Here is a 24,101-nt window from a genome sequence, read left to right as displayed (position 1 = left end):
ATTCTACCCTTTTACATCATTGTTTTGGCCTGGCTTGGGGGGAGGGCATTTTGCCCCTGTGGAGGCAGTCTGAGCTCAAGTGGGCTCTCCTTTTTTTACTGCACTTCGAAGGGGCTGCTGATCGGTTACAGAGAACCTGAATTTGGTCTGGGATACCTGGACCCAACACTTTAAAAACCTGCACATCTTGTGGCCCTGAGTGATATTCCTTTAATTGTGGCTGCTGAAGAAAATGCCACTTTTAAAAAGAGCAAAAATAAATAAAAATTAAACTTATCCAAAGCCTGGTTCAGAGATAATTAACGGGGAGCTACAGCTTGTTAAATTCTTTCTCTTGATGTATGTTTTATTTGACTTGTTTCTCCCGTCTCCAGAGCTTTGCTTCAGTGAGCTAGCCAACTCCCAGTGGATTTGCCTGCTTTGTCTACTCAAAAATAGTTTGAGATTTCCCTTCAATTGGTCTGGTCAGCACCGTATTGATGAATTCCGCCCCCATCCTCCCACCCCCGCCCAGGATTTCCACATTGGTTTGCAAGGCAATTTTAAATGCCTCCCTTTGCTTCTGACAGAATGAAATGTGGCACAGGCAGGGAACTGAAAACCGAAAAATGGAAATGTGGGGAAAAAAATGAATTCATTTAAAACTGGATTTAGAATGTTGCAAGTAGTAAAATGCAACTTACACTCTTCTTAAAAGCTTAAAAAAACTCCTTTTGAGCAGATACAGCATGGTCACCCACTGTTCTAAAGATTCCCATGAAGAAAAATGTTTTTTGAACACTCTAGAATTTCAAGTCCGCTTTCACATACTGCACACCCTGGTTGTCCACTGACGACAACCCAGAATGTAGGACAATCTTTCTTTTAAATGGTTTTTTTTAAGTTACTGTAGATAACAGCAACTTTATGCAAACTTAAAGTGTTTTTCTTGACAGCACATATAAGAGAAAACCCTAGTCATCCTTTCAGGTAAATAGGGTGAAGGCAGACAGAGCCCTGCAAGGGTTTGCACATTTATTTATTTTATTTTATTTTTATTGGATTTATATCCCACTCTATCCCCATGGGTCTCAGAATGACATACTTATTTCAGATATTTGGAAATGAATTTTATGTATTTAAGAATTGAAGAATTTTATTTATTTATTTAGGAAAAAAGACACCTCCTCAGAACTCAGCCGGAGGCGCCGTACAAAATAAAAAAATAATAATACGAACAGTACATCAAAAGGCATTATTGAAAATCCAGCATTTTAAAAACCAGTCCAGCATAAAAAGATAGCCCATATAACCAAATCACTGAAAGCGTAAGATAGCAATCTGCAGACTGAAATAATATTTTAAGAAATCAACCCCTTAACTAGGAGATTTCAGGAGATATCTGGAGGTCTCCCAGAATTATAACTGATCTCCAGATAGCAGGTATCAGTTCTCCTGGGGAAAATAGCTGCTTTGGAGTCTATGGCATGATGCCCTGCTGAGCTCCCTTCCATTCCCAAACCCCACCTTACCCAGAATCTACCCCCAAAATCTCCAGGGATTTACCAACCCAGAATTGGCAACCTTACCCTTAACTAATGGTCTAGGTGAACAGAAACTTTGTGTCCTAGCACATAAAAGAAAGCAAAGTAGATACCAGGTGAGCTTCACGAGGTGTCCCACAAAGAAGGTGCCACTACTTAAAAAGTCCTGTCTCTGGTTGACACTGCCTCACCTCTGAAGGCAAAGGCACAGAGAACAGGGCTTGTGAGGCAGGTCTTAACTGGTGGGCAGGATGGTATGGGAGGAGGCAGTCCTTAAATTAGCACACGAGATTAGAGTCCGCCATTAATGCGGAGGAGTGGGAAATCAAACCTGGTTTTCCAGATTAGAATCGACCACTTGTACACACCAGACCACCCTGACTCTAACAATCCCCAGTTTTCTAACAATCTTTGCCTTGGAATCTTTTTAAATGATTTTATAGAAGTTTCCCCACAGTAGTTTGTTCACCCCTTACACACATTCACTTACTAGGGTTCTCATAAATGATAATCTCTGTTGTGTAAATCTAGTCACTACAAGCGTAAAATGACTTCCACATCCAAGTGGTTAAGAGCAAGAAAATCATTTTGCTGTTGCTTGCTCAACAGGAACGGACTGGCTATTAAAACCACCAGGGGGAAGTCCAGGTTGGCTGATGACCTGGATGGAAGGGCTGAGGTAAGTAGACCAAAAGTCCTTAGTGGTAGACCAAAGGTCCTTTTTTCATCACCATTTTTGCCTTCCACTCTGCCCTTGAACGGCCAGGTATTCAGTCCAGTAAGAAACAGAAGCCACCCAGAACTCCATTAAGAACAGTTGAGGCATCACAGAGAAACCTACCTGGTGTTGTCAGAGTCAATGGTATGAAAGAGCTTCTCAAGCTCTTCCTCATTAAGAGTCCCATCTGAAAAGAAAGCCTGGAACTCTTCCAGAGACAACTTCCCATCATCTGTAAACAACGAAACGTAAGGCATTACAAACAAACAAAAATCTGTCAGGCAATGCACCAAGGAACTGATTTGCTACAACACCAACAAGCAGCCAGGTTTCCTAGCATAGACTTTAACAAGGTCAGAAAGATCTCAGCATTTTCTTGGCATTATTGGGATCAAATCAAGTTCTTGATTCTTCCAAAGCTGCCTTTGTGGGCATCAATATACAGCTGCAATATACAAGTGCATTGAAAGTGGATTGAAAGTTTATTATTCTGCATGTGCAGAAGGGACCTTATATACACATAAAGAGCTATTGAAAGTGTTGACCTTTACAGGATGCAAATGTAATGTAAATTGGACCCGATGAGCCTGTTGAAGGAACTCACTGAGATCAGAGAAAAAGGAGAGAGAAAACCAAAGCATATTGATAATTATGCCTTGTTGGCATATTAGTAATTAATGTCAGCATATTGATAATTAACCAGCTCCTAAAGTTCCCACAGGAGCATCATGTAGATGTTAAATAACATGACAATGAGAATCAGTCCCTGTGGTAGTCCCACAGACCAGCGTTCATGTCCTAGAAGAGTTTACCCTCATAGACAAATAAGAAGCTGCCATATACTGAATTAAAACAACAGTCCATCAAAGTCAGTATTGTCGATTCAGACTGGCAGCAGCTCTTCAGGTTTCCAGGTAGGGATCTTTTATATCATCTCTTACCTGATCCTTTAGCTGGCAGTGCTGGGGATTGAATGTGGGATCTTCTGCATACAAAACGGAGGCTCTTCCACTGAGCCACAGCCCCTCCCTCATCCTTCTGAATGAAAGAATGCAACATGAGACTTCCCAGCTCTGCCAATCACAGCAGAAATATATTATGGTTGATGGTGATGACAGTTCCCCCTTGGTCCAAGAGAGTCCATTGGGTGGTTGCCCACTAGGGAAATCACAGGAATGCTGGTGTTCCCATCAAATCTTCATCTAGACTGAATAAACTGTGAGTTTTTTAAAACTTTTCTAGACTGAAATAAATTGTGGGGTTTTTTTACTTTTTGTTTTTTAAATTTTTAGGGTTTTTAAAAAATTGTACATTGTTTCTACCCTGACTTTCTTTCCGATGGGGACACAAAGCAGATTGCATTATTCCCTTCTCCATTTTAGCATTACAATCACCCTGCAAGGTAGGTTAGGTTGAGGGTGTGTCACTGGCCCAATGTCGCCTAGCCAGCTTCCATGGCAGAATGGGGAATTAAGCCTGAACCATCTAACCATTCTGCAAAGCAACCATTTTCTCTAGCGGAACTGACATTTGTAGTCTGGAGACCAGTTGAAATTCTGACCGTTTCTGCATGGCCACACTCAGGGGGTGCGTCGGCATATATGATGCCAACACACCCCCACAGGACCGTTCGCACGAACAGTCCCGGTAGGGGCGGGGAAGACGGCACAGCCTGCGCCGTCGCCCGAACGCCTTACCATCCCTCCAACCTTCCGGCGCATCGCCCAGGCCAGGGGACATGCCCCCCTGCCCTGTGTGACAGCTCTGGAGTCACAGGGCAGGGAGGGCGTGTCCCCTGGCCTGGGTGATGCACCGGAAGGTTGGAGGGACAGTAAGGCGTTCGGGAAAGGGGGGGGGAATGGCGCCTTCCAGCCGCTGCCATGCAAGGAAGCCACTGTTTCCGAAAAACCTCGCTCAGGAGTGAGGTTCGGAAACAGCGGCTTCACGCCGTTCATGGGTTGTGAGGCCGCTGCTGCTGCGATGCGGTGGCGGCGACGGCAGTGCGAACCTCTCCCCAGGGACGCTGTTTTTAGCGTCCCTGGGACAATGTATTCCGCCCATACGGAAACAGCCCAAGTGAGGTATTTGGGTTTCATTGGCAACCATAACTAAAGCCCAAAGGCTTAGAAAGGCATAAAACTGCTTTGGATTGCACTGTGAGTGAGAAATATTTTTATTTTATTCTGTTTATATCATGCCTTCCTCTGGTCCGGCTGGGCTTAGGGCAGCTTCCAACAACAATTTACTGTCCTTCACAATAACAGATACCAACATTTAAAAAATTTAATTTAAAACCATGTTTCCAGTTTAACTTAATAAGATGGTGTCCTATCTATGCATCATAAAATCAGAAAGAAACTCCTTGAAAACCAAATCTGAGATTTTTTTTTTTGCTCATTTCTTGGTTCTTATTCTTTAAAATGTTTTCTACCAGATTTTTCAACTTCAGTTTTTCAACTTTCAGCTCACAAAAGCTAAAAACTTGCTGTCATTAAAAAAAAAAGGCAGGGATTTTCAAACGGCATCTGCTACATCTTCTCTCTCCCACGCATCATGTTTTCTCTTGAATTGATGTTTTAAAGGTTCCCTCCCTCCCTACTATGTAAGTGCTGTGACTTTTGGTGTTAAAAAAAAGCTTCATTATATATTCTCTGAGTGTCAGTACTGAAATATCATTAACATTTACAGTGTGATCATTTAAAAGCAAGTCACTAAAATGATTGGGGGGAAAAACCCTGATGAAGTTCACAGTTGGGGTTGTTAAGAAAAAAATCTCAACCAAGAAGAGGACAGTTGAAAACTGGAACTGAGCCCAAACTAAGGTTTGTGTCTTTGATTTTTTTATTCAGAAGCCAACAAGAGATGCAATACATAAAATCCTAAATGTGCAAGACATCCCAAGTTCCCATTCTTCTTCCCCCTGTGGTTGCCCAGCGAGCTTCATAGCAGCATGGGGATTTGAACCCAAGGCCCCTTCTGCACATGCAGAATAATGCACTTTCAATCAACTTTCACAATTGTTTGCAAGTAGATTTTGCTATTCCGCACAGCTGCAGACTGCATTGAAAGTGGATTGAAAATGCGTTATTCTGCATGTGCGGAAGGGGCCCAAGTCTCCCAGATCCTAGCATGCCAATGGGAAAATAGGAAAATGGGTTCCTTTATCACTACTGCAACTTGTTATACATTTGCTGTGTGGAATCAACCATACACCATGAGAGCATGGGGAGCAAATCTTATTCACTTCAGCATCTAATGTCTGTTTTTCAATATCCCAAATTCTTCTTTTAATCATTAGGAATAAATAGGCTCTACCAGAGCTGACTAGTGTTTCTAGGTCAATGCCAAGGTTCTTAATCTTATGTTGAACTGAGAGAGACTATTTAGAGAGATATGAGTCCACAAACAAGCTATTAGACCTTGGGGTTGGGATCAAAAATGGAGGCGTAACCAGAATTTGATAGAAGTAATCCAAGCTCTAAACTCCATCAGGTGTTCACCCAACTCTGTACATAAGGTAAACTACCCAACTGAATTTGCGGTACCAAGGATGCAGCAGAGAAATATTGCATGGATTTGTTCGACCTCCTTATTGTAGGTTTGTATCCATACTGGTATTCCATATAACAATTGGAAAATCTCTTTGGCTTGGAATACTCATGGGGCTGCTGCAACAAATTGGTCTCTGCTTTGGTGATGGAAATGAACAATAGGGGACATCCTGCTTTTGGCCATAGCGAGAGAATGGATTGGGTGTGTGGACCAGTTTAAGTTGTAATGAAAATGAACCCCAAGATATCTAGAGCTTTTAACTTGCTCAATTTCCGTGTTGCCCCCTCTCCATTTCAGGCATCTCTATGATTTATAAAAAACTATTATTTTGGGTTTTAGGAAGTTGATAAATAGGAAATTTTGTTCACAATAGGAAATGAAAGATGTTAATAGATGTTTAAAAGACCACTGCATCATCTGCATATAACAAGGGGACCGGCTGTGCATCTAATTTGGGGACATGACTGTCTACAGGCAAATTCAAGAGAAACAGATTGAAAAGAGAGGGAGCCAGTAAGCATCTTTGCATCTCTCCTTTTGTTACTGAGATCTTTGAAGTTAGATGACCCTTGTCACTGAACTTAATTTGACAGGTGGTAGATGAATGGAGCTTATGTACCAGGTAAAAGAGACACTTGTCCAAGCCTAATTGTGATAATATACTGCACAAGACCTTTCTTGATATAAAGTCAAAGGCTCCTCAGAGATCGAAAAAGGCAGCCTAGATGTTTGACATGTATATTTCACAGCCAAAAAAGGACAGTGTGATGAAATGGAGTTACCCTGGCGAAATCCAATTTGTTCCTTCCCTGGCAAGCCTCAAGAGGCCACCCAGTATCTCACAAGGTTGTTTAGAGGATGAAATGGAGGAGGGGAACACGATATTGTAATCCTTTCTGAGTCCCTATTCTGGAGAAACGCATACATTTCTCAATAAATAAAAAAACCCACCACACCACACAGGCTTCGTTCTGAGCTTGATATGCCTCTCTACTGTGGTGTGATGCAGAATGGAAAGCTGTCAAACACATATGATTCAAACACCTCCAGCTTGCCGTAGAACAATACAAGATCCACTACACAGCCTGTACAGTCCCAAATTAACCAGCAATGCTAGCCCAATTAAGGGAGACGTAAGCCCTTCCTACTTCACCCGAAAGGCTGCAAAGCGCATTTGTAAGAAGCAAACACCTAATGCAAAGCCTGATATTGTTGTAAATCTCATTTAAAACCTGTTCCTTCAAGCTCTATATCTATAATTGAGTATAAAACCCAGGAGCTCTAAGCCGTGCACTGGCAGCGAAGAACTGACAAGAAGACCGGTAAGCAGCAAGCAATAATCTGAGATAAGACAGGCCAGTGTTATACGAGGAACTTGGAAATGGTGATGAATTGAGCATTTTTTAAAAATGTTTCCCAAAAGTAACTGGCTAAACATCTGTAATATGCTGCTTATCCAACCAGTAACAGTCACAACAAAACGTAAACTGAAGTTGGAAGACTTTGCGTCCTAGGAGTCATCAGAAAGACAGCCTGAAAGTAAGTTTGTATTGAAGAAATGTACGGACATGCTGTGGCAAGGATAAGAATTTAAACCTGCCTTAATTTGATGCCTATGAGTTCCCAGATGCTGAAAATGATGTGTCAGATTGGCAGCCAGAGAACTATTAAGACTCTCTGCCTTGATCCTATTATGTAAAAATTGATTTGGAGATGGAGTTCAAAATGTGGCTGAAAACGTGACTGCTGATCTCACTCGAAAGAGATGGCAAAAACTTTTCTCCCTTTCTTGTAGTCCTAGAACTCAAGGTTACCCAGCGAAATCCATTGATAGTAAGTTCAGGACAGTCCCAAAAGAAGTTTCCTTTTCATATAATGGAACTCCTTGCCGTAAGATATAGTTGTGGCCTAAACTCACTGCATGCGCTCTCGGCATCGCCTGAGCGATTCCAATACACCCTTTTTATTTTTCACATACTCATTTCTTTTGTTTCTCTGTCAGACCAGTTTTGAAGGTTTTTGAAGCACCACTAAGGCAGATTCTGCATGGGCCGTAAACAGCGGTGTGCGGCTGGCATAAATGGTAACGCAACTGCCCCGGGGCGATTGCATGGCAGGGTGCCTTGTGGCCAGCATGCAAACTGGCCGGGTTGCGGGCCTTTGCACGGGGCCTGGTGTTTTTTTCTTGCCCATCCAGTCCTGTGTAGCTATGCAGGAATGGATCCATGAACCCGCACAGCCACGCTAACATCTCCCGGGACCCAGATACCAACCCCTGTGCCTGTGTGACTACGCAGATGGGAAACAGCAAGAAAAGAGGTACGCAAGTGCTACCAAAGCAAGAGATTAGTTCTGCTGGAGCAGGGGTCTGCAACCTGCAGCTCTCCAGATGTTCATGGACCACAATTCCCATCAGCCCCTGCCAGCATGGGCAGACCCCTGTGCTGGAGGAAATGGAGCTTTAGATAGCAGACTCTGTAGTTCACATCTTCAAATTATAACCTCCCCAAACACTGCCCCTAAATCTCCAGGAATTGCCCAAGCCAGAGTTGGCAACCCAATGCTAAGCTTGTGCCCAAATGTGACATCTGAGTTGTCTCTCTTGTCTTGGACAAGGAGTGAGTGACGAAACTATAAGTTATTCAAGAACAGACACCTCATACACTATTTAGTGAGACACTATTTCTGTGCCTCTTGGCAGCTCTGAGAGTCCGCCCCCACAATCTCTCCGATCCACTTCAAGATCTTGCTTTCGACAACGTCTTGACTGCTGAAACAAGAAATTAGAATTTGCCATCATGAAGCTTGCTTCTTCTTCCAACTCAAGTGAGCTGTCCAATTACAGTTTTACCATGTTATTCGCAATGGGAGGGGGGACGACTGTGTGAAGAGTTAGTTGAGCTAATTGCTGCAAAATGTGTGCTCATTACAGGCAGCGTGAAGTGCTCCCTATGACATTTCCACCAAGAAATCCCTAGGTACAAAACTTCATCAGAATTTTTTTTTAAAAAAACTAGAGGTTGTTTCCTTTCCAGAGCAGTCATGACATCTACCGCCTTCAATGGAAATGTACATATAAGCCAATAACAGCCCTGCACTGAAGGGTCAGGCTAGCCCAATCCTGCCAGATCTCAGAAGCTAAGCAGGGTTGGCTTGGGTTGGTATTTGGATGGGAGACCACCAAGGAATTCCAGGGTCACTATGCAGAGGCAGGCAATGGCAAACAAATGCTGAATGTCTCATACATTCATTGAATACCCTATGGCAGTGGCTCCCAACCTGGAGTACGTGTACTACCAGGGGTATGCACCTGAGTGTATATGAAAAAAATAACCTGATGGGTGTGCTAATATGGGGGATACAATTTTAGGGCAATGGGTTGCAACCTGCCAGCACTTCCAGCCACAAAAGTGAGTGACAGTCATTATATCTGATCCAGATTTTTTAGTTCCCCCTCTCTTTTTGCCTAACGCCCCTTAATTCTGACATATTCATTTCATCATAGCCCCCTTTTTGTCCTGGCATGTGCATGCTTTTGATTCACAAGTAGCTGTATACTGATGCCTAAGTGGATGCCATGAGTTGTCTGGGACTTGAAGTCACTTTCCACCACAAAGTGGTGGAAACATCTTTTAACATCAAGATGGCGACCACAACATCTATTAACATCAAGATGGCGACCGCAACGGAGCTCAGCAGCAGAGCTCCGCAACAATGAGGTTTAAAATCTCCTTTTAGCCCGGAAAGAGGTATTTTGGCTATCTACAGTGTTGCGGCATTAACAACTGAACATTTTAAAATCCCCTCACCAGCGGGAAAATTTCCCTACCAGCGGGAACAACGGCGTTGAAGCGGCATGCGGTATTTACCTTTCGCTGTGCCCCCCGCCTCCCATTTTCTGTCGTTTTCACCTTCCCTGTGGCTCTGGCGACTTTGGCGACTCGGGCGGTCTCTCCTGCTTCTGCTGCTGGCGTTTGAATCCTTCGCCGACGGGACGCCGCTGAGGAGGTCGGTGGCAGAGGCCTCTGTAAGATTTTCGGCGTCCTCCGAGCTTCCTGCTCCTCGCTTGTTACGGCCTCGGCCTTTCCTGCAATGGACGCCGGCTTTTCGGCTTTGCCGACGCCTTCGGATACCAACGGCTGCGCCCAGCCTTCTTACTGGCAAGACCCATATTAGGAGGTTGGTGGCAGAAACCTCCTCAGGGAGCTTGGTGGCAGGAAGCTCCCTGGGCTGGGCGCAGATACAGTTACGAACCTGGGCATTTCCAGTAGAAGAGCGGAGGCGGCGAGGAAATCTAGATCAGGAGCTCTATGAGGAGGAGGAACCGGCCCGACTTCACCTAGCGGAGGCGGTAACATGCGACGCGGTAAGCGGCCCCTCGAAACCTGATCCCGTGCTAGTGGAGGTCGGGACGGAGCCGCTTAGGCCGGAGCCGCCTAGACTGGATGGACTGGATTGGGATCCCCTGGCAATACAGATAAGAACTGAGCCACCTGAGTTCTTTGAACGGGGGAAGAAGCGACTGTATGTACCATCATTGGCAGGAGAATATATGGGAATAGACGCCCTTATTGAACTCCAGCGAACTTGCAGTCTAAAGCCACTCCTTATTGAACTCCAGCGAACTTGCAGTCTAAAGCCACTGGGGGGCGTCTGGATATATCTGTCTTCCTTGGAAGTCAGCCCTTTTACCAATACGTTAGAGTGTAACGAAGAAACGTTGCTGGATATACTGGGAGACTGTGCCTCATCTCACTGCAGAGCTTACCGCTCTTTTCCATCTGTTGCGGTGTATGTGTACTTGTATGCATATATATATATAAACCGGTAATTTGACCGGATTTAATAATTAGATAAATGATGGGGTAATAGTAGTATAGCTGAGATTAGTTAGGGGGTGGACTGTTAGTACTTAGGCTTACTTGTTGTTAATTGTTAGTTGATAGGAGATAGTTAGTTAGTGGCGAGCCGAGTCCACCCAAAGTGGAGAGTCTTCGCCGGGGTTGAACTAGAGGGAACAGCGGGAATGGAGGCACCCTTCCAGGGGCTGGGGATCCCGGTTGTGATGGGACGGGGCTTGTATGACGGTAGGCGGAGGCCATATGAGAGACGGCGTGCGAGATATGGCTATGCTCGCACACCTTCTGACCTCCGACCTATCCCGAAGGACGAAGGTGGTTGGGTTCAGAGGCACCCTGCTTCGTCCTTGGTGTTGATCAATGCCAGGTCCATAAATAACAAGACCTCAGTTCTCTGAGATTTTCTCGGAGTTCAGCAGATGGACCTGGCTTGTGTCACCGAAACCTGGGTGCGGGAGGGCGAGACCGTCGCCTTAGAGGCCTTGAGAATTAAGCCCCACCAGAGTTTAGCGATGTCTCCACGATCCGCGAACACAGGGCGGGGGGGTGGTGTGGCAATGTTCGTCCGTGATTCCATCCCTTTTAGGGCAATCCCTGTCCCGGAGGTCATGGGTATGGAGTGTGTCGGCTTGGAGTGGTTGGCATTGGCGAGGTTGCCTATCCCTCCTGGTGTACCGATTAAGCCCTAAGCGCCCCAGGAGATAGCCTGCCACCTTTGGCTGCTGGAGGTGGTGGCCCGGACTGGGCGTTGCGGTTCCCCAAGCTTATTGTTTTGGGGGACTTCAGCGATCCATGTCGATGATACCTCGTAATGCGGCGGACAGCCCGGACCTATGGGCCAACTTATCCATGGCGGCAGCTTCGGGACCTCTCGCTTGGTAAATTCTGGCCCCCACCAGCATGAAGCGGTCACACACTGGACCTGATCTTCGGGTCAGAGGCGTTGATGTGGTCATATCCTCTAATGATAGAAGTGCCATGGTCTGACCACCATGTACCCTGAAGAGCTCGGATGAGCATGCCGCAATACCCTGTCTAGGCGACAAAGCGGATTTATAGCTAGCCAGCGGAGACTTCTTATATGGGATCCTGTTGGATTCCCTGGAATGCTCTGCGGGATCCACCGAACCCACCGGCACCCTTGATGGACTGGTGGCGGATTAGGAATACCTGCCTTTCCAATGCCATCGAGGTTGTTGCTCCCGGCGCCCTCTGCACCCGTGCTCTCGGGTTAGCTCCGTGGTACACCCGAGGAGCTGCGCCTGTTTGGAAAGCGGGGGGGAGCTTAGGCCGGCAACTAGGAAGCGAAAAGTGTGGGAGGAAGTCTCCATTGTGGACGAGGCCGCGCGAACATCTTATAGGACGCTTTATGAAGGCCCACCTGAGATGGCTGATGAAGGAGAGAAGCGAAGAGAGTGTTCTTCTCCTCCTCCTCTCGCATCTGCTAGCTCTCACCCAGCACAATTGTTCCAGTTATTACTTTCGATCTCTCACACTCAATTTCTGAGGGTCTCAAAAAAATGCCCAATGGTGGCTATGGCTGTGAAGGCTTTTTTATGAGCTATTTCAGTAGATAAAGATCACTGTTCAGCCTCCATGGAACCAGGACCTTCCTGCACCACCTTGGGAGAGACAATTGGCGAACTGAGGCTCCTTGCCGTCTTCTGGCCCTTTGTCTGGCCCAGTTTTCCCTGCTCTCGAAGCCGCTGTCGACAGAGTCCTGGCTGCTGTTAGACCTACTACTCTGTCCTCTGGATCCGTTGCCCCTCTTGGCTTATTAAAACATGCCGAGGAGGAGTTACGACCCCACCTGTTGAATAATATCATCAATAAGCTCCCTCGAGGCAAAGGAGCTTTTCCTGGTTGGGTTGAAGGAGGCAGTGGTCCGCCCACTCTTAAAAAAAGACCCGTGCGTTAGATCCTAGTGATCCGGCCAATTACCAAGCCCGTTTGAATCTTTGCGTTTCTGGGAAGGTGGGATTGAGAGAGTGGTGCTGGAGCAGCTTCAGGAGCTTTCTGGGAGGACACATCGACCTTTCCGATCCCCTTCCAGTCCTGGCTTCCGTGCTGGAGCATGGAGACGGAGGAACTGTTCTACCGTCGCTGTCACAGATCGCTCCGTATACAGCTTGACCGAGGCGGAGGCGCTGCTGAGTGATATTGGACCTTACACTGCAGCGTTTGGATGTGGTGCGACTCATAACCTTTTGACCCACCGGGCCTGGCTGTTTCCGGAGTCGCGGGGCACTGTCCTTCAATGGATTGCCTACGTTTCAAGCCGGGACCGGGGATCAGCAAGTGTGGTCGCGATGGGGACCAGGCCTCCGGGACGGGTGCCCACTTCTTATTGTGGGAGTGCCTCAGGGAGCGCTGTTTGTCCCACTGGCTGTTGTTTTAACTTATCTACATGCGACCCCTTGCTAGCTGAGCTACTGGAGCTTTGGGGCTGGTCTGTCACTCAATATGCTGATGACACCCAGCTCATTCTGTCGATGGAGGGGGGGAGCGTTGCTTAGCGCCCTGCAGCTCTACAGCACTGTTTGGAGGTGGTAGCTGGTTTGGTTGAAGCAGAGCAGGTTAAAGCTGGAATCCAACGAAGAGCGGAGATTCTCTGGCTGGAGCCGTAGGGGGGGGGCAGGGGACTTCCAGCCGCCGGTGTGGGGGGGGGTTTCATTGGCACCAACCCCTTCCGTCCGCAGCCTGGGGGTCCACCTGGATTCGTCTCTTTCTAATGGAGACTCCAGGTGGCCCATGTAACCCGGGTGGCATCGCGTTTTTTTTTCATCTTCGACAAGCCCGGCGACTGGCCCCCTTCCTCTCCCAGGCCGGACCTGGCCACTGTAATCCATGCAGCGGTCACCTCCAGGTTAGACTATTGCAACTTCGCTCTACGCTGGCCTTCCCTTGCGGCTGATCCGGAAGTGAAACTGGTCCAGCATGCAGGCTGGCTGGTTTGCTCACGGGGAGGTGCCTTCCAGAGACCACATCATGCCCATGTTGCATCACCTGCATTGGCTTCCAGTTGAGTTCCGGATTGTCTTCAAGGTATTGGTGCTAACCTTTAAGGCCTTACGCGGTCTGGGACCTTCGTATCTGAGAGACCGTCTGGCCCCATACGTCCCGATCGGTCTCTGCGTTCAGCAGAGGCCAACCTACTATTGATCCCAGCCCCTCTATGATGCGGCTGGCCTCCACTAGGGCCAGGGCTTTTACGGCCCTGGCCCCTGCCTGGTGGAATGCTCTTCCTCCAACTGTCCGGGCCCTGCGGGACCTTAACGAGTTCCGCAGGGCCTGTAAGACCGAGTTATTCCGCCGGGCTTTTTGGAGAGTCCAGCCGCTGATAGGGTGCCTAGAAACAACTAAAGCCCGCTGTTCCCTTATGTAGAGATTTTAATAGCCGGATGCCATCCTTATTTTAATTGATATAACTGAATGCTGCTTTTAAATTGTTTTAATTCTTAATATATCCACTGTCCTGCTTAATGTTGTGAACCGCCCTGAGCCCTTCGGGGGAGGGCGGTATAAAAGTGGAATAATAAATAAATAAAAATAAATAAATAAATAAATAAATAAATAAATAAATAAATAAAAGCCAATATCTACGAGGCAATAAACACCTCAGGCCGTGCTCACCCATACTTGAGAGCCAGCATGGTGTAGTGGTTAAGAGCAAGTGCACTCTAATCTGGATAACCGGGTTTGATTCCGCACTCCTCCACCTGAGTGGCAGAGGCTTATCTACTGAACCAGATGTGTTCCCCCTACCTCACAAGGTGTCTGTTGTGGGGAGAGGAAGGAAAAGGAGCTGGTAAGTCACCTTGAGTCTCCTTATAGGAGAGGAAGGTGGGGTATAAATCCAAACTCCTCCTCCTCCTCCTCCTCTCCTCCTCCTCCTTCTTCAGCTGTGTTCTCACAGGAAGATCCCCAGAACACATGATGCTGACTACTATGAAATGAGACCATTGGTCCATCAAGATCTGTGTTGTCCACTGGCAGTGGCTCTCCAGTACTTCAGGAAGATGTCTTTCACATCACCTACCACCTGACCTTTTTAAGTGGAGATGCTGAGGACTGAACCTAGGACTTTCTGCATTCCAAGCACATGTTTTACCACTGAGCCACAGCCTCTTCCCATGATGCTATGTAACTACTGGAACAGCACATGTGTAGTGTCTTTTGAACTCCTGTAAACCAGAACACAGGCAACAAGCAGCCAAAGGGAGTATGTGGGAATGGGACCCCTCCTTTGAGCAGATTATTTGGGTCAGAATAAATGTTTCCCTCTTCTTTCAAACTGTTAATTTGATTACTCGGAGTAGCTAGTGAACATAGCAGGCTGCAGGTAATCACCTAGTGAGCTAGAACATAAGAGAGGCAGGGATGCCAATACCTTTTTTAAATTCTCTCTCACACACAAATACTCAGCCTCTGCAAGTGCACATGAAATCTTTTCCTCCCAGCCAGAGCTTCAAAGAAAGCTCGTGAATGTTTAATGCTTGTGCACCTTCATTCTTGCTGAATGCACATTTTCTTTCCTCCCAACCAACATTATGCTTTAAAAATAAATAAATAAAATAAAATGGCCTTTTATCAACTCGCCGCAGCTATTAAAACGAGATTGGCTGGCTCAGTACCATCCAAAATAGCTGACAGTCAAAAAAAAGTTGAAGAACTTCATCAAAGGTACACATTGAGATGTACTGAAACTGCCTTTGATTCCAGCAAGGCATGCTCCTTCAGGGTTCTCAACGTGTGTGTAAAGTGCCATCCAGTTGCTGCCAGCTTATGGCAACCCAGGTGAGTTTTAATGGCAAAAGATAAATCAGAGGTGGTTTGTCACTGCCTGCCTCTGCATAGGGACCATGGTATTTCTTTGTGGTCTCCACTCTAAGTACTAACCAGGACAAAAATGCTGCTTAGCTTCCTAGGTTAGACTGGACCATCTATACCACTGATGGCGAACCTATGGCACGGGTGCCAGAGGTGGCACTCAGAGCCCTCTCTGTGGGCACGCGCACACAGAGTTCGTCATTTGGGGGGCAGAAAATCACACACACACCCCGCACACACATCTAGGCTGGCCAGGGCCACTGAGCACAACGTGCATGCACCGTGGTAAGCAGGTAGGACTCGGCTGGCGAACCTGGTGCCGGTGGTCCAGCTGGCTGCTGCCTGAGGGGGGTGCAGAGGAGGCAGAGATGCTAGAGAGGCACAGAGCGGTGTGCGTGGGACTTGCTGGAGGCTAGAGCAGGCTGACCCCTGCTCGAACAGGTGGGGCGGAGGAAGAGGGAGCCAACCAGTTTTTTCTAAACTAAAACCTCAGCATTCAGGTTAAATTGCCAGGTTGGCACTTTGCGATAAATAAGTGGGTTTGGGTTGCAATTTGGGCACTCGGTCTCAAAAAGGTTCGCCATCACTGATCTATACCCTTTTCAAGATAAAGATGATAGGAGATTTGTGAATTCATCCGTCATTTCCTGGACAGTCTTTATTCTGGAATGCTCTGCTTAGGTCCTAGTGCCCTGGGGACAGAACTAGGTAGGCGCATTTTCAACATAGGCAGACTTTTTTTTTTTGGTAACATGGATCTGGTGGGCAAAACTGGTTGACTGCATTGATCCTTCACAAGCACTTGCCATTTGTCTACTCTACACTGCCTATGAGTAGCTGGAAACTCTATGGGTTGAACCCAATGATTTCCATCTAAACATATTCAGTGACAGAGAAAACCGGATGGCTTTAAAAGAGGATTAGACTAGGGACAGAGAAGAATTTCATTGGTTCTAATTCGAATTATGGTGATGAGGCGCAGTGGGGGGTGGGTTAAGCCAAAGGCTGAAATTGTGGCTTGTAAATACATTTAGGGGTGTGGAAGGAGGTCTCCATAAGTCAACTGCAACACGATGTATGTAAACGTATGACTTGCAAATGAACTTAGAATAAAATACACATGAATAGTGATGCCTGTTTTGGTATCTGTATTTCTTAACCTTGTTTTGCTTTAAAATATTGTCCTGTTTTGTATGCCAATAAAGGCTTGTGTGTGTGTGATGCCTGTTTTGGGATTAAATGGAATCTCCATGTCCAAAGGCATATCTCTAAATACCAGTCGCTGGGGTACAATAACAGGAAGAGACATTGCATGCTTCTTGTGGGCCTTTGGAGGCACCCAATTTTTCACCTCACTGTGGAAAACAGGCTACTGAAACTAGATGGCTCATTGGCCTGTTTCATCTGTCATTGTCCTTCTGCCTGTGTATGTATTTTAACAGCATATGTGGGTTTTTTAACTGCTGTTTTAAATTGTTTCATACTCTATTTTAAAAGACTGTTTCAATGGTTTTGATTGTTTGCATCCTTGGGGACCCTGGGCCAGTGGTAGGTTTCAAATAATTTAACAATCGGTTCCAAAAAGACTCAGTGGTAGGATTCCACCAGTTCTCTGAACTAGATAAAAAATTAGCGACCGGTTCTACCAAATAAATGCAAATAGGCTGAATCCCAGCACTGCAGAAAGGCAGTATAATTAAAAATAAAATAAGATACATTTTTTTTAAAAAAAACACCTATATATTCCATCTTCTGTAAAGGAAGGGCACAGTAAAAAATTAGAAAAAAACCCCAAAACAACATCAAAAGAGGCCACTGATCTGTGCCACTAACATGGCACCCGAAAGTGTTGGGTGGCCATTTTGTGGTCCTTCCCCCTGTGGATCCAAAAGCATTCAGCTCCAAATTTCCAGTTTCAGACCCATTTTATATTGTTTGTGAAAAGGCAGTTTCCCTTTGAATGTTGTAGTTCTCTAGTTTTCTGGCACTGAAAAATTAAAGTCGCTTGTCAATTAAGCGTCTTTTTTCTTGAGCAAGAATCAGCTGACCTTTTCTGAGACACAGCATCTGCTGTTAATGAATTTCCTTTTTCTGAAGAGTGGGATCTGAGACCATAAAGCATGCTATCTTAATGACTAGCGTGGTTAGCACTTTAAGAAAATATGTCAGTCTCATCGGGGGTTCTCTCCTCCAAAGCAAATGACCTTCACTGATGTACCAGTTATTTCAGATTATGGTTCCAACATTTCCTAATTGGTGTCAAACTGCCAGGAAATGCAAGTTCTGTTCAAGGCTGGGCCAAGTCCCTCTAGCAGTGTGTGAGAACTTTATGGTCTCCCCTCTACACATCCACTGGAATAACACTGCATGTTATTAATAAGCTCTTGCAATGTGTTCAGGATGCAGGTCCACCCCTGGTTCTTACTAAGGTAAGAGGTCAGCAGTGGGGAAACCAGAAGACCCAATGTCCATGACATCACAGCACACTGAAGAACTGCAGTTTGAAAGAAATGGCAGCCAAATTCTTAAACCAGTCAGGACAAATCCACTTTGTCTTTTATGTTCAGCATGAAGATATTTCTGCTCTATTTTCCTGACCCTCTCACTTCCTTCCTGACTCTTTTTTTTATTAATAAAGAACTTTGAAACAATACGGAAACCTTGTCAATTAGGCAGCAATTTGTTCTCTTATGGATCACGCTAGCTGACCACGATAGGGCACTGACGGAAGAATTTTGCTTAACAAAACCCACCTTCCCTCCTTTCTCCCCTCCCCAGAAATGACCTATGAAATGTCAGGTTGGACATCATTTGGACATCATAAACAGATCTTAAAAGCCAAACAGCCTTTTAGTACTGAAGACACATTGAGAATTTAGCAAATTGCTGCCTACATTATGATTTGTTTTGCCAAGACCAACACGCCTAGAAATTCAGGATTTTCCCAATGCTGGGACATAGGGATGCCAGGCCACTGGCCAACCTCCCTGGGAGCTTGCAGGGTATGAAATGATGTCAAGTGACATGTGACACCACATGTGCCCCAAAACTCAGAGCACTTTAGGTAATGTTCTGATGGTTGCCCAATGTACAGACATCTCATCTGGGCTTTCAGGGGGATGTGATATCACATGTCGCCAGATGTCATTTTCGGCACTGTGCACACCACCCATAATTCTAAACATCATGAGAAGAAGGAAGGGCCTGATTGGCAAAAGGTCTCTCACTACAACCAGGCAACTATCATCCCTATTTGTGCGCATGCAAGCGCACACACACAACCTCCACACAAAGCAAGCACATGCTAACATTGGAGGTGTAGCTGTGTGAATGGAGCCTTAAGAAATCTGAAAGTTCTGAGTGACTTCTGGGCTCAGTCTCCAGCAGCACCTCCAGTTAAGATGAGGGAGGAGGTCATGTGAAAGACCTGAGACCCTGGAGAGACACTGCAGATCAGAGTAGACCCAGAGGCATAGTGTGGGGAAATGCCACCAGGGGCAAAATGGTGCCCCCCCGCCCCGTGGTAGGTATGCCCCCGCACCCCACTTCCCTAAACCGGCAGCGGTCCCAGGCAGCCTTACAGGGCATGGCAGGGAGGGGCGAGGGATGCTTGGCTGCGGTCTCCATCGGCTGAAGGAGCAGCCTGATGGGGCCAGGCCCAGCTGAGGGAAGAAGGGGGAACGGCGACCAAATGGGGGCCTGCCCGGGGTTTGTCCCACTCTTCCCCGTGGTAGCTTCACCACTGAGTAGACCATGTTGATAGATCAAGGATTTGACTTGGTCCAAGGCAGCTTCACGTTCCTCCATATACTGTTCTCAACCTGCTTCGGTTTTAACCACTGATCCAGGACCACGGAAAGCAATCCTTGTCCTGCTGTTCAAACCCAATCCCAAACCCACTGTCCTGCTGTTCAAATCATGTGAAAGCAAACCACATTGCTCAGCAGCGTGACCAGGGGGCTGGAAATCCCCCCCCCCTTGTGCCACAGCTTTGGCAGTCTTGCAAATAGAAATTGGAGTGCTTCATTTCAGATAACATAGATCCTTAAAATGTATTTCTCTCGAACTGAGGACACTGGCGAATTGTTTTGATTGCTTCACACATGCAAGAGCCAGAAGACCTTTTCTCTGCTCAGCTGTGAGTCAGAGAAAGAGCAGCAGAAACATCCCACATCGACCTCTTCCAGTGTTGCATACTGATTTCTAATTACTGTATTTGTACTAGTTCTACGTCCCTAATTACTCATTATAAGTAGAATTTCCAAATGGGGGTGTATTGGAGCTATTTGCCCATTGTTTGGGCAAATCGATTAATATGTATATTTCTGGCAATATAATTATGCATGTGAGTAACTTGACTTGCAGATGTTGGTCTATGCCTACGGGTGAAGTTTAAACAGGTGCATCGTTTCGTTGTGGCTTGCTTAGTGGAAATTAATTGTTATAATTCTTGATAGCTACCCACACACATAGACACACACGCACAGTGTTAGATGTAAATACTTTTGATGTGATTTATTGTACTTCTTTGCAAGTATTGACGAGGCACTGTTCTGGGAGAACCACAGATGACTGACTATCTGTCACTTGTTAGACTTTTGGGCATTGGAATTTAATAGACTCAGAGCTGGAGAAGTCCCTTGGGGTTAACTGTAGACTGGATGAAGGCTAATTTTCAGTGTTGCACTCTGCCAGTTCAGCCCTCAAATCTTTATTTCAATTTTGCTAATCGAACCTGAGATTCTTTCACCCCCCAAGTCATTTTTTCTTTTTTCATGGTTTTTATTGTAAAATGTACAAATATTTAGTCACTAGCAATAAAGTCCATTGTGCAACAAAATTCAATGGGCTCTAGAAAACTGTGAGTCATTGTCAATGCGTCTTGCACATGCTCGCTTCAGTGCAGTCTATCCCCTCTACTTGCACACCTGCACAGCTCATTAACAATGTGTGTGTGTGTGTGTGTGTGTGTGTATCTGTCCATCAGTAAAGAATCATTGCAAATGTGTCATCGAAGTCAAAGATGGACATTGTATGTATAAATCCTTATACATCCTAAGGGATGGAATGTCCAATGATGAACACACAGCCAATGGGCGTGCAGGACTCATAACATTCAATCCCATCCCCACCCACCTTTCCCCAACCCAGGAGCCTCCCCTGCCCTAAACAATATGGGCTGCTCCCCCCTCCCTCCCCACCTTCTTGAGCCAATTTTATTGAAATTTAAAATGGGTTTTAGTGCTAGTCCTATATAAACTGCAGATAAAAGCAGTACGACATGCATATGTATAGAGTCGTGGACTTGAAAGAGACCTTATAGACCAACTTGTTTAATTCCCTGCTCAGAGCAGGAGGTCCAAAACTTGAGCATTGTTGAGAGTTGACTGTTAATTTTCTGCTTGAAGACCTGCATTGAGATACAGCCCAGACCCTAGGTAACCATTCTCTTTGTCAATCCAGGGTTACCAGTCTAGGCTACCATTTGTATGTGTCCAGGCCTTTCAAACGAACATAATATTCATATAACAATGCACTGATATATTAATACAGTAATCATCTTTGTGGGACCATGAACCTGGATGCTTTTCAGTGGCCTGGTTGCAGCATCTTTGGAAAACGTCCTATATATATTTGCAGATTGTCCTCACTGTGAGTGCTACCGGATTTGTTCCACTGACTGGCAATAACTTTCCCATCATTTCAAGCAAGATAGCAGTTCCATAAATGTTTCATGGGGGCCCTTTTGTACAACGCCGTCACCCAAACACAGCAAGGTCACTTGGGCTGCAGCCAATTATGCATTTCAGCTCTGCGAAGCCATCTCTTCCCACCATTTAAGAAAAAGATTTCTTCAATAAGTCATATTCCACTAATCGAACGGTTCTTTTTCAAAGGCATTGTGGGGGAGACACATGAATCTCTTTTTTTGTTGCTTTTCCTGGCCTCTGCATCTCATACTGAGGCCATTAAATCCCCCTGGCCCGTGACAGTGTCCCCTTCATTTCTATCGCTCCCAATCTCTCTAATGAGGATTAGGAAAGAAAAGGCACATCTCTCGACCCACAGAGAAAAGAGAGCCGGCTGCTCTGAGTTAACATTGAAAATCAAGCCTTAATTGGCGCACTTCAAAGCAAGGCAGGAGTGTCTGAAAAACACTGCCTTCCAGATCAAAATAGCTGAGTTTCCATGCCACCCCTATGTCCTGTGCTTCCCGCTCTGGCCGCACGTACACGGCTGCCCTCTGTCCCCTCCTCCTTCTGCGAGTTTTTAAAGGTGACCACAGGCAAAATCCATTAGGGCTTCTCCCTTACCCCTGCCCCCTTTCCTCTTTTAAATAAAGCATTTGCAGGAGACCATTCTGCCAGCCTAAAATCCAGATCATTAAAAGAAACCAAGAAAAAAAAAGGTGAGCTTTTAGATATTTTTCTCCCTTGGGCCAAGCTGCTACTTCAGCCTTTGCTACAAAACTAAACTAATTTCAGTGGGAGGGAGAGAATACTCACTTTACCAAATGCCTGGATGCAATTTTTGCTGGTTTGATTGGGAGGAAGGGTTGATGCCCACAGGACAGCATTCACAGAGTATAATATGCTGAGACCCAGAAACCAACCACTGTGAATTCAGTATCCCAGGTGTATGTTACTTGTAGGTCCTCTTTTCCTCCCCTTCCCACTCTGGATGGGGGCAACAGCACAAAAAGAGCTTCAGCCTCCCATGCCCTAAGTTTTCACTCTAAAGTAATGAGGCACACAATCCTCGACAACTGTCGAAGGGTAGAACATGGGAGGGAGGAGCATTGTGGATGCTTTGATGTCACTTCCAGTTGATCACCCAGAAGTGAGATTGCTGCCCATCCACAACGCTTTAGGAATTCTTCCAATCTCTATGGTAAATATCAGTTCTTAGAGTGTTGTTGGGAGGAGTATGATGTCTCAGCATCAGCACTGTTTCCCTTTCCCTTTTTTCTCCCAGTGTGCACTGGATGGAGCAGGTGAGAGTTGCCTACCTTGGCTGGCCACCTGGACACCTGACATTACTCTGAACAGACATGGCCCATGGAAGGAACTATTTGACCTACTGCCATGAACTCTGTAGTTAGGACAACAGCTGCAGCCAACATCAGCTCCCAAATATCACATTCACCCTGTACGTAGGATAAACTCACATGTTTCCTTGGGACACCTGTGGGTTTCTCCAACAGGGCAAATAGCATTTCTCCAAGGACTGTTTCAGGTTGGGAAAACAGTGCAGAAGATGAAGGGGAAGCCCTTGGTCCTGATTTAAATCAAGCACCATACATGCTGGAACAAGGAGAACCCCCAAATGACACAGGGGGAAGACCCCAGATCAAAGCTGTGTATGTGTGAATCAGTAAATTATTAACACAGAAGAAGAGTTTAGATTCATTCCCCACCCTTCTCTCCTGTAAGGAGACTCATGGTGGCTTACAAGCTCCTTTCCCTTCCTCTCCCTACCTTGGGTTAGATATGCACTTCAAATAATGCACAGGTTTATGAGGTCCAAAGTTCTCGGCTGAAGAAAGACTTCCAGAGGCAGAAGCAGCAGTCAGATACCCTCTTCCCTTTTCAGAAGATGGATTTCATGCAGTCTTTCATACAGGAAGGGGAGAGCAAGCAACTCCCCTGTGTGGTTTGCAGCTCTGATGAACTGACACAATGAATTTTTAGCTTTCTAAAAAGCACACCGGCGTTGGCAGGATAAATCATCAGGAAAATCATCAAGTCTCATACAAAGAACCAAGGGCCCAGAAGGCATTAACCTTTCCCCTGGGTAGGCTCTGTGGCAAAAGAGGAATCCAGGGGCCTTCAGAGAAAGCCGTGCCTCAAATCAGGAGGCAGTACATGCAGAAGACTGACAAGGGCTGCCCGGCGAAGACAAGAAGTGCTAAGCAAGGCTTTGAAATGGCCTTGCCACCCATCTTGCACGCCAGGGCTGCTGTTTGAAGATTACTCTCGGGCACTGGGGGAAATCTGAAAGTGCAATAACCTAATTCAACAAATGCTCCAAGGAAACTGGCCTTTGCAACTTTCTGAAATCACGTTTTTGACTCCTGGGATGCTGCTTTTGCAGACCTTAGATGTGACATTTCAAGTTTAGATTCTGACACCCACCTTCAGAATTTTTGACTGGCTACCAAATATACTGTGCTGGATTAAAAACACACTGGCCGATTACACAAGGCAAAGTTCCCACAAATTCAAAGACAATTGGCTGGGGAGTCTTTGTCTCATTCCGCACATGCAGAATACTGCACTTTCAAACTGCTTTCAGTGCTCTTAGAAGCTGTGTGGAATGGCAAAATCCACTTGCAAACAGTTGTGAAAGTGGTTTGAAAACGCATTATTTTGCATGTGCGGAAGGGGCCTTTGTTTTGAGACATGTTCGGCATTATCATCCACTGCCCTGTTTGCAGTGGGGCAGGCATCAGCTGACTTTTTGTTTGTGTCCGGGGCAAGGGATGTTTTGTGGGTTCTCTATTATGCATGTGTGCTTCAGTTTTTAATATAATCTTTAATTTTTATCTTTAATCTGATCAGTAGATTGACATATCAGTCTATCGGTTTATCCATTAGCTATAAATTGATATATTGACAT

General features: G+C 45.9%; 1 protein-coding gene across 1 annotated transcript in view; it reads right to left on the bottom strand.

Annotated features, from left to right (window-relative positions):
- NECAB2 (N-terminal EF-hand calcium binding protein 2) overlaps positions 1-24,101 on the bottom strand; it is a 164,774-nt gene that overhangs the window by 97,787 nt on the left and 42,886 nt on the right. The window contains exon 3 of the mRNA XM_048516258.1: positions 2,365-2,473. Coding sequence (XP_048372215.1) covers positions 2,365-2,473 — 109 coding nt within the window. The remainder of the gene's footprint in view (positions 1-2,364; positions 2,474-24,101) is intronic.

Source organism: Sphaerodactylus townsendi, linkage group LG14 (genome assembly GCF_021028975.2).
Source record: "Sphaerodactylus townsendi isolate TG3544 linkage group LG14, MPM_Stown_v2.3, whole genome shotgun sequence".
NCBI lineage: Eukaryota > Metazoa > Chordata > Lepidosauria > Squamata > Sphaerodactylidae > Sphaerodactylus > Sphaerodactylus townsendi.
The sequence above is the reverse complement of the archived record's forward strand: the minus strand, read 5'-3'. Positions and strand labels throughout refer to the sequence as shown.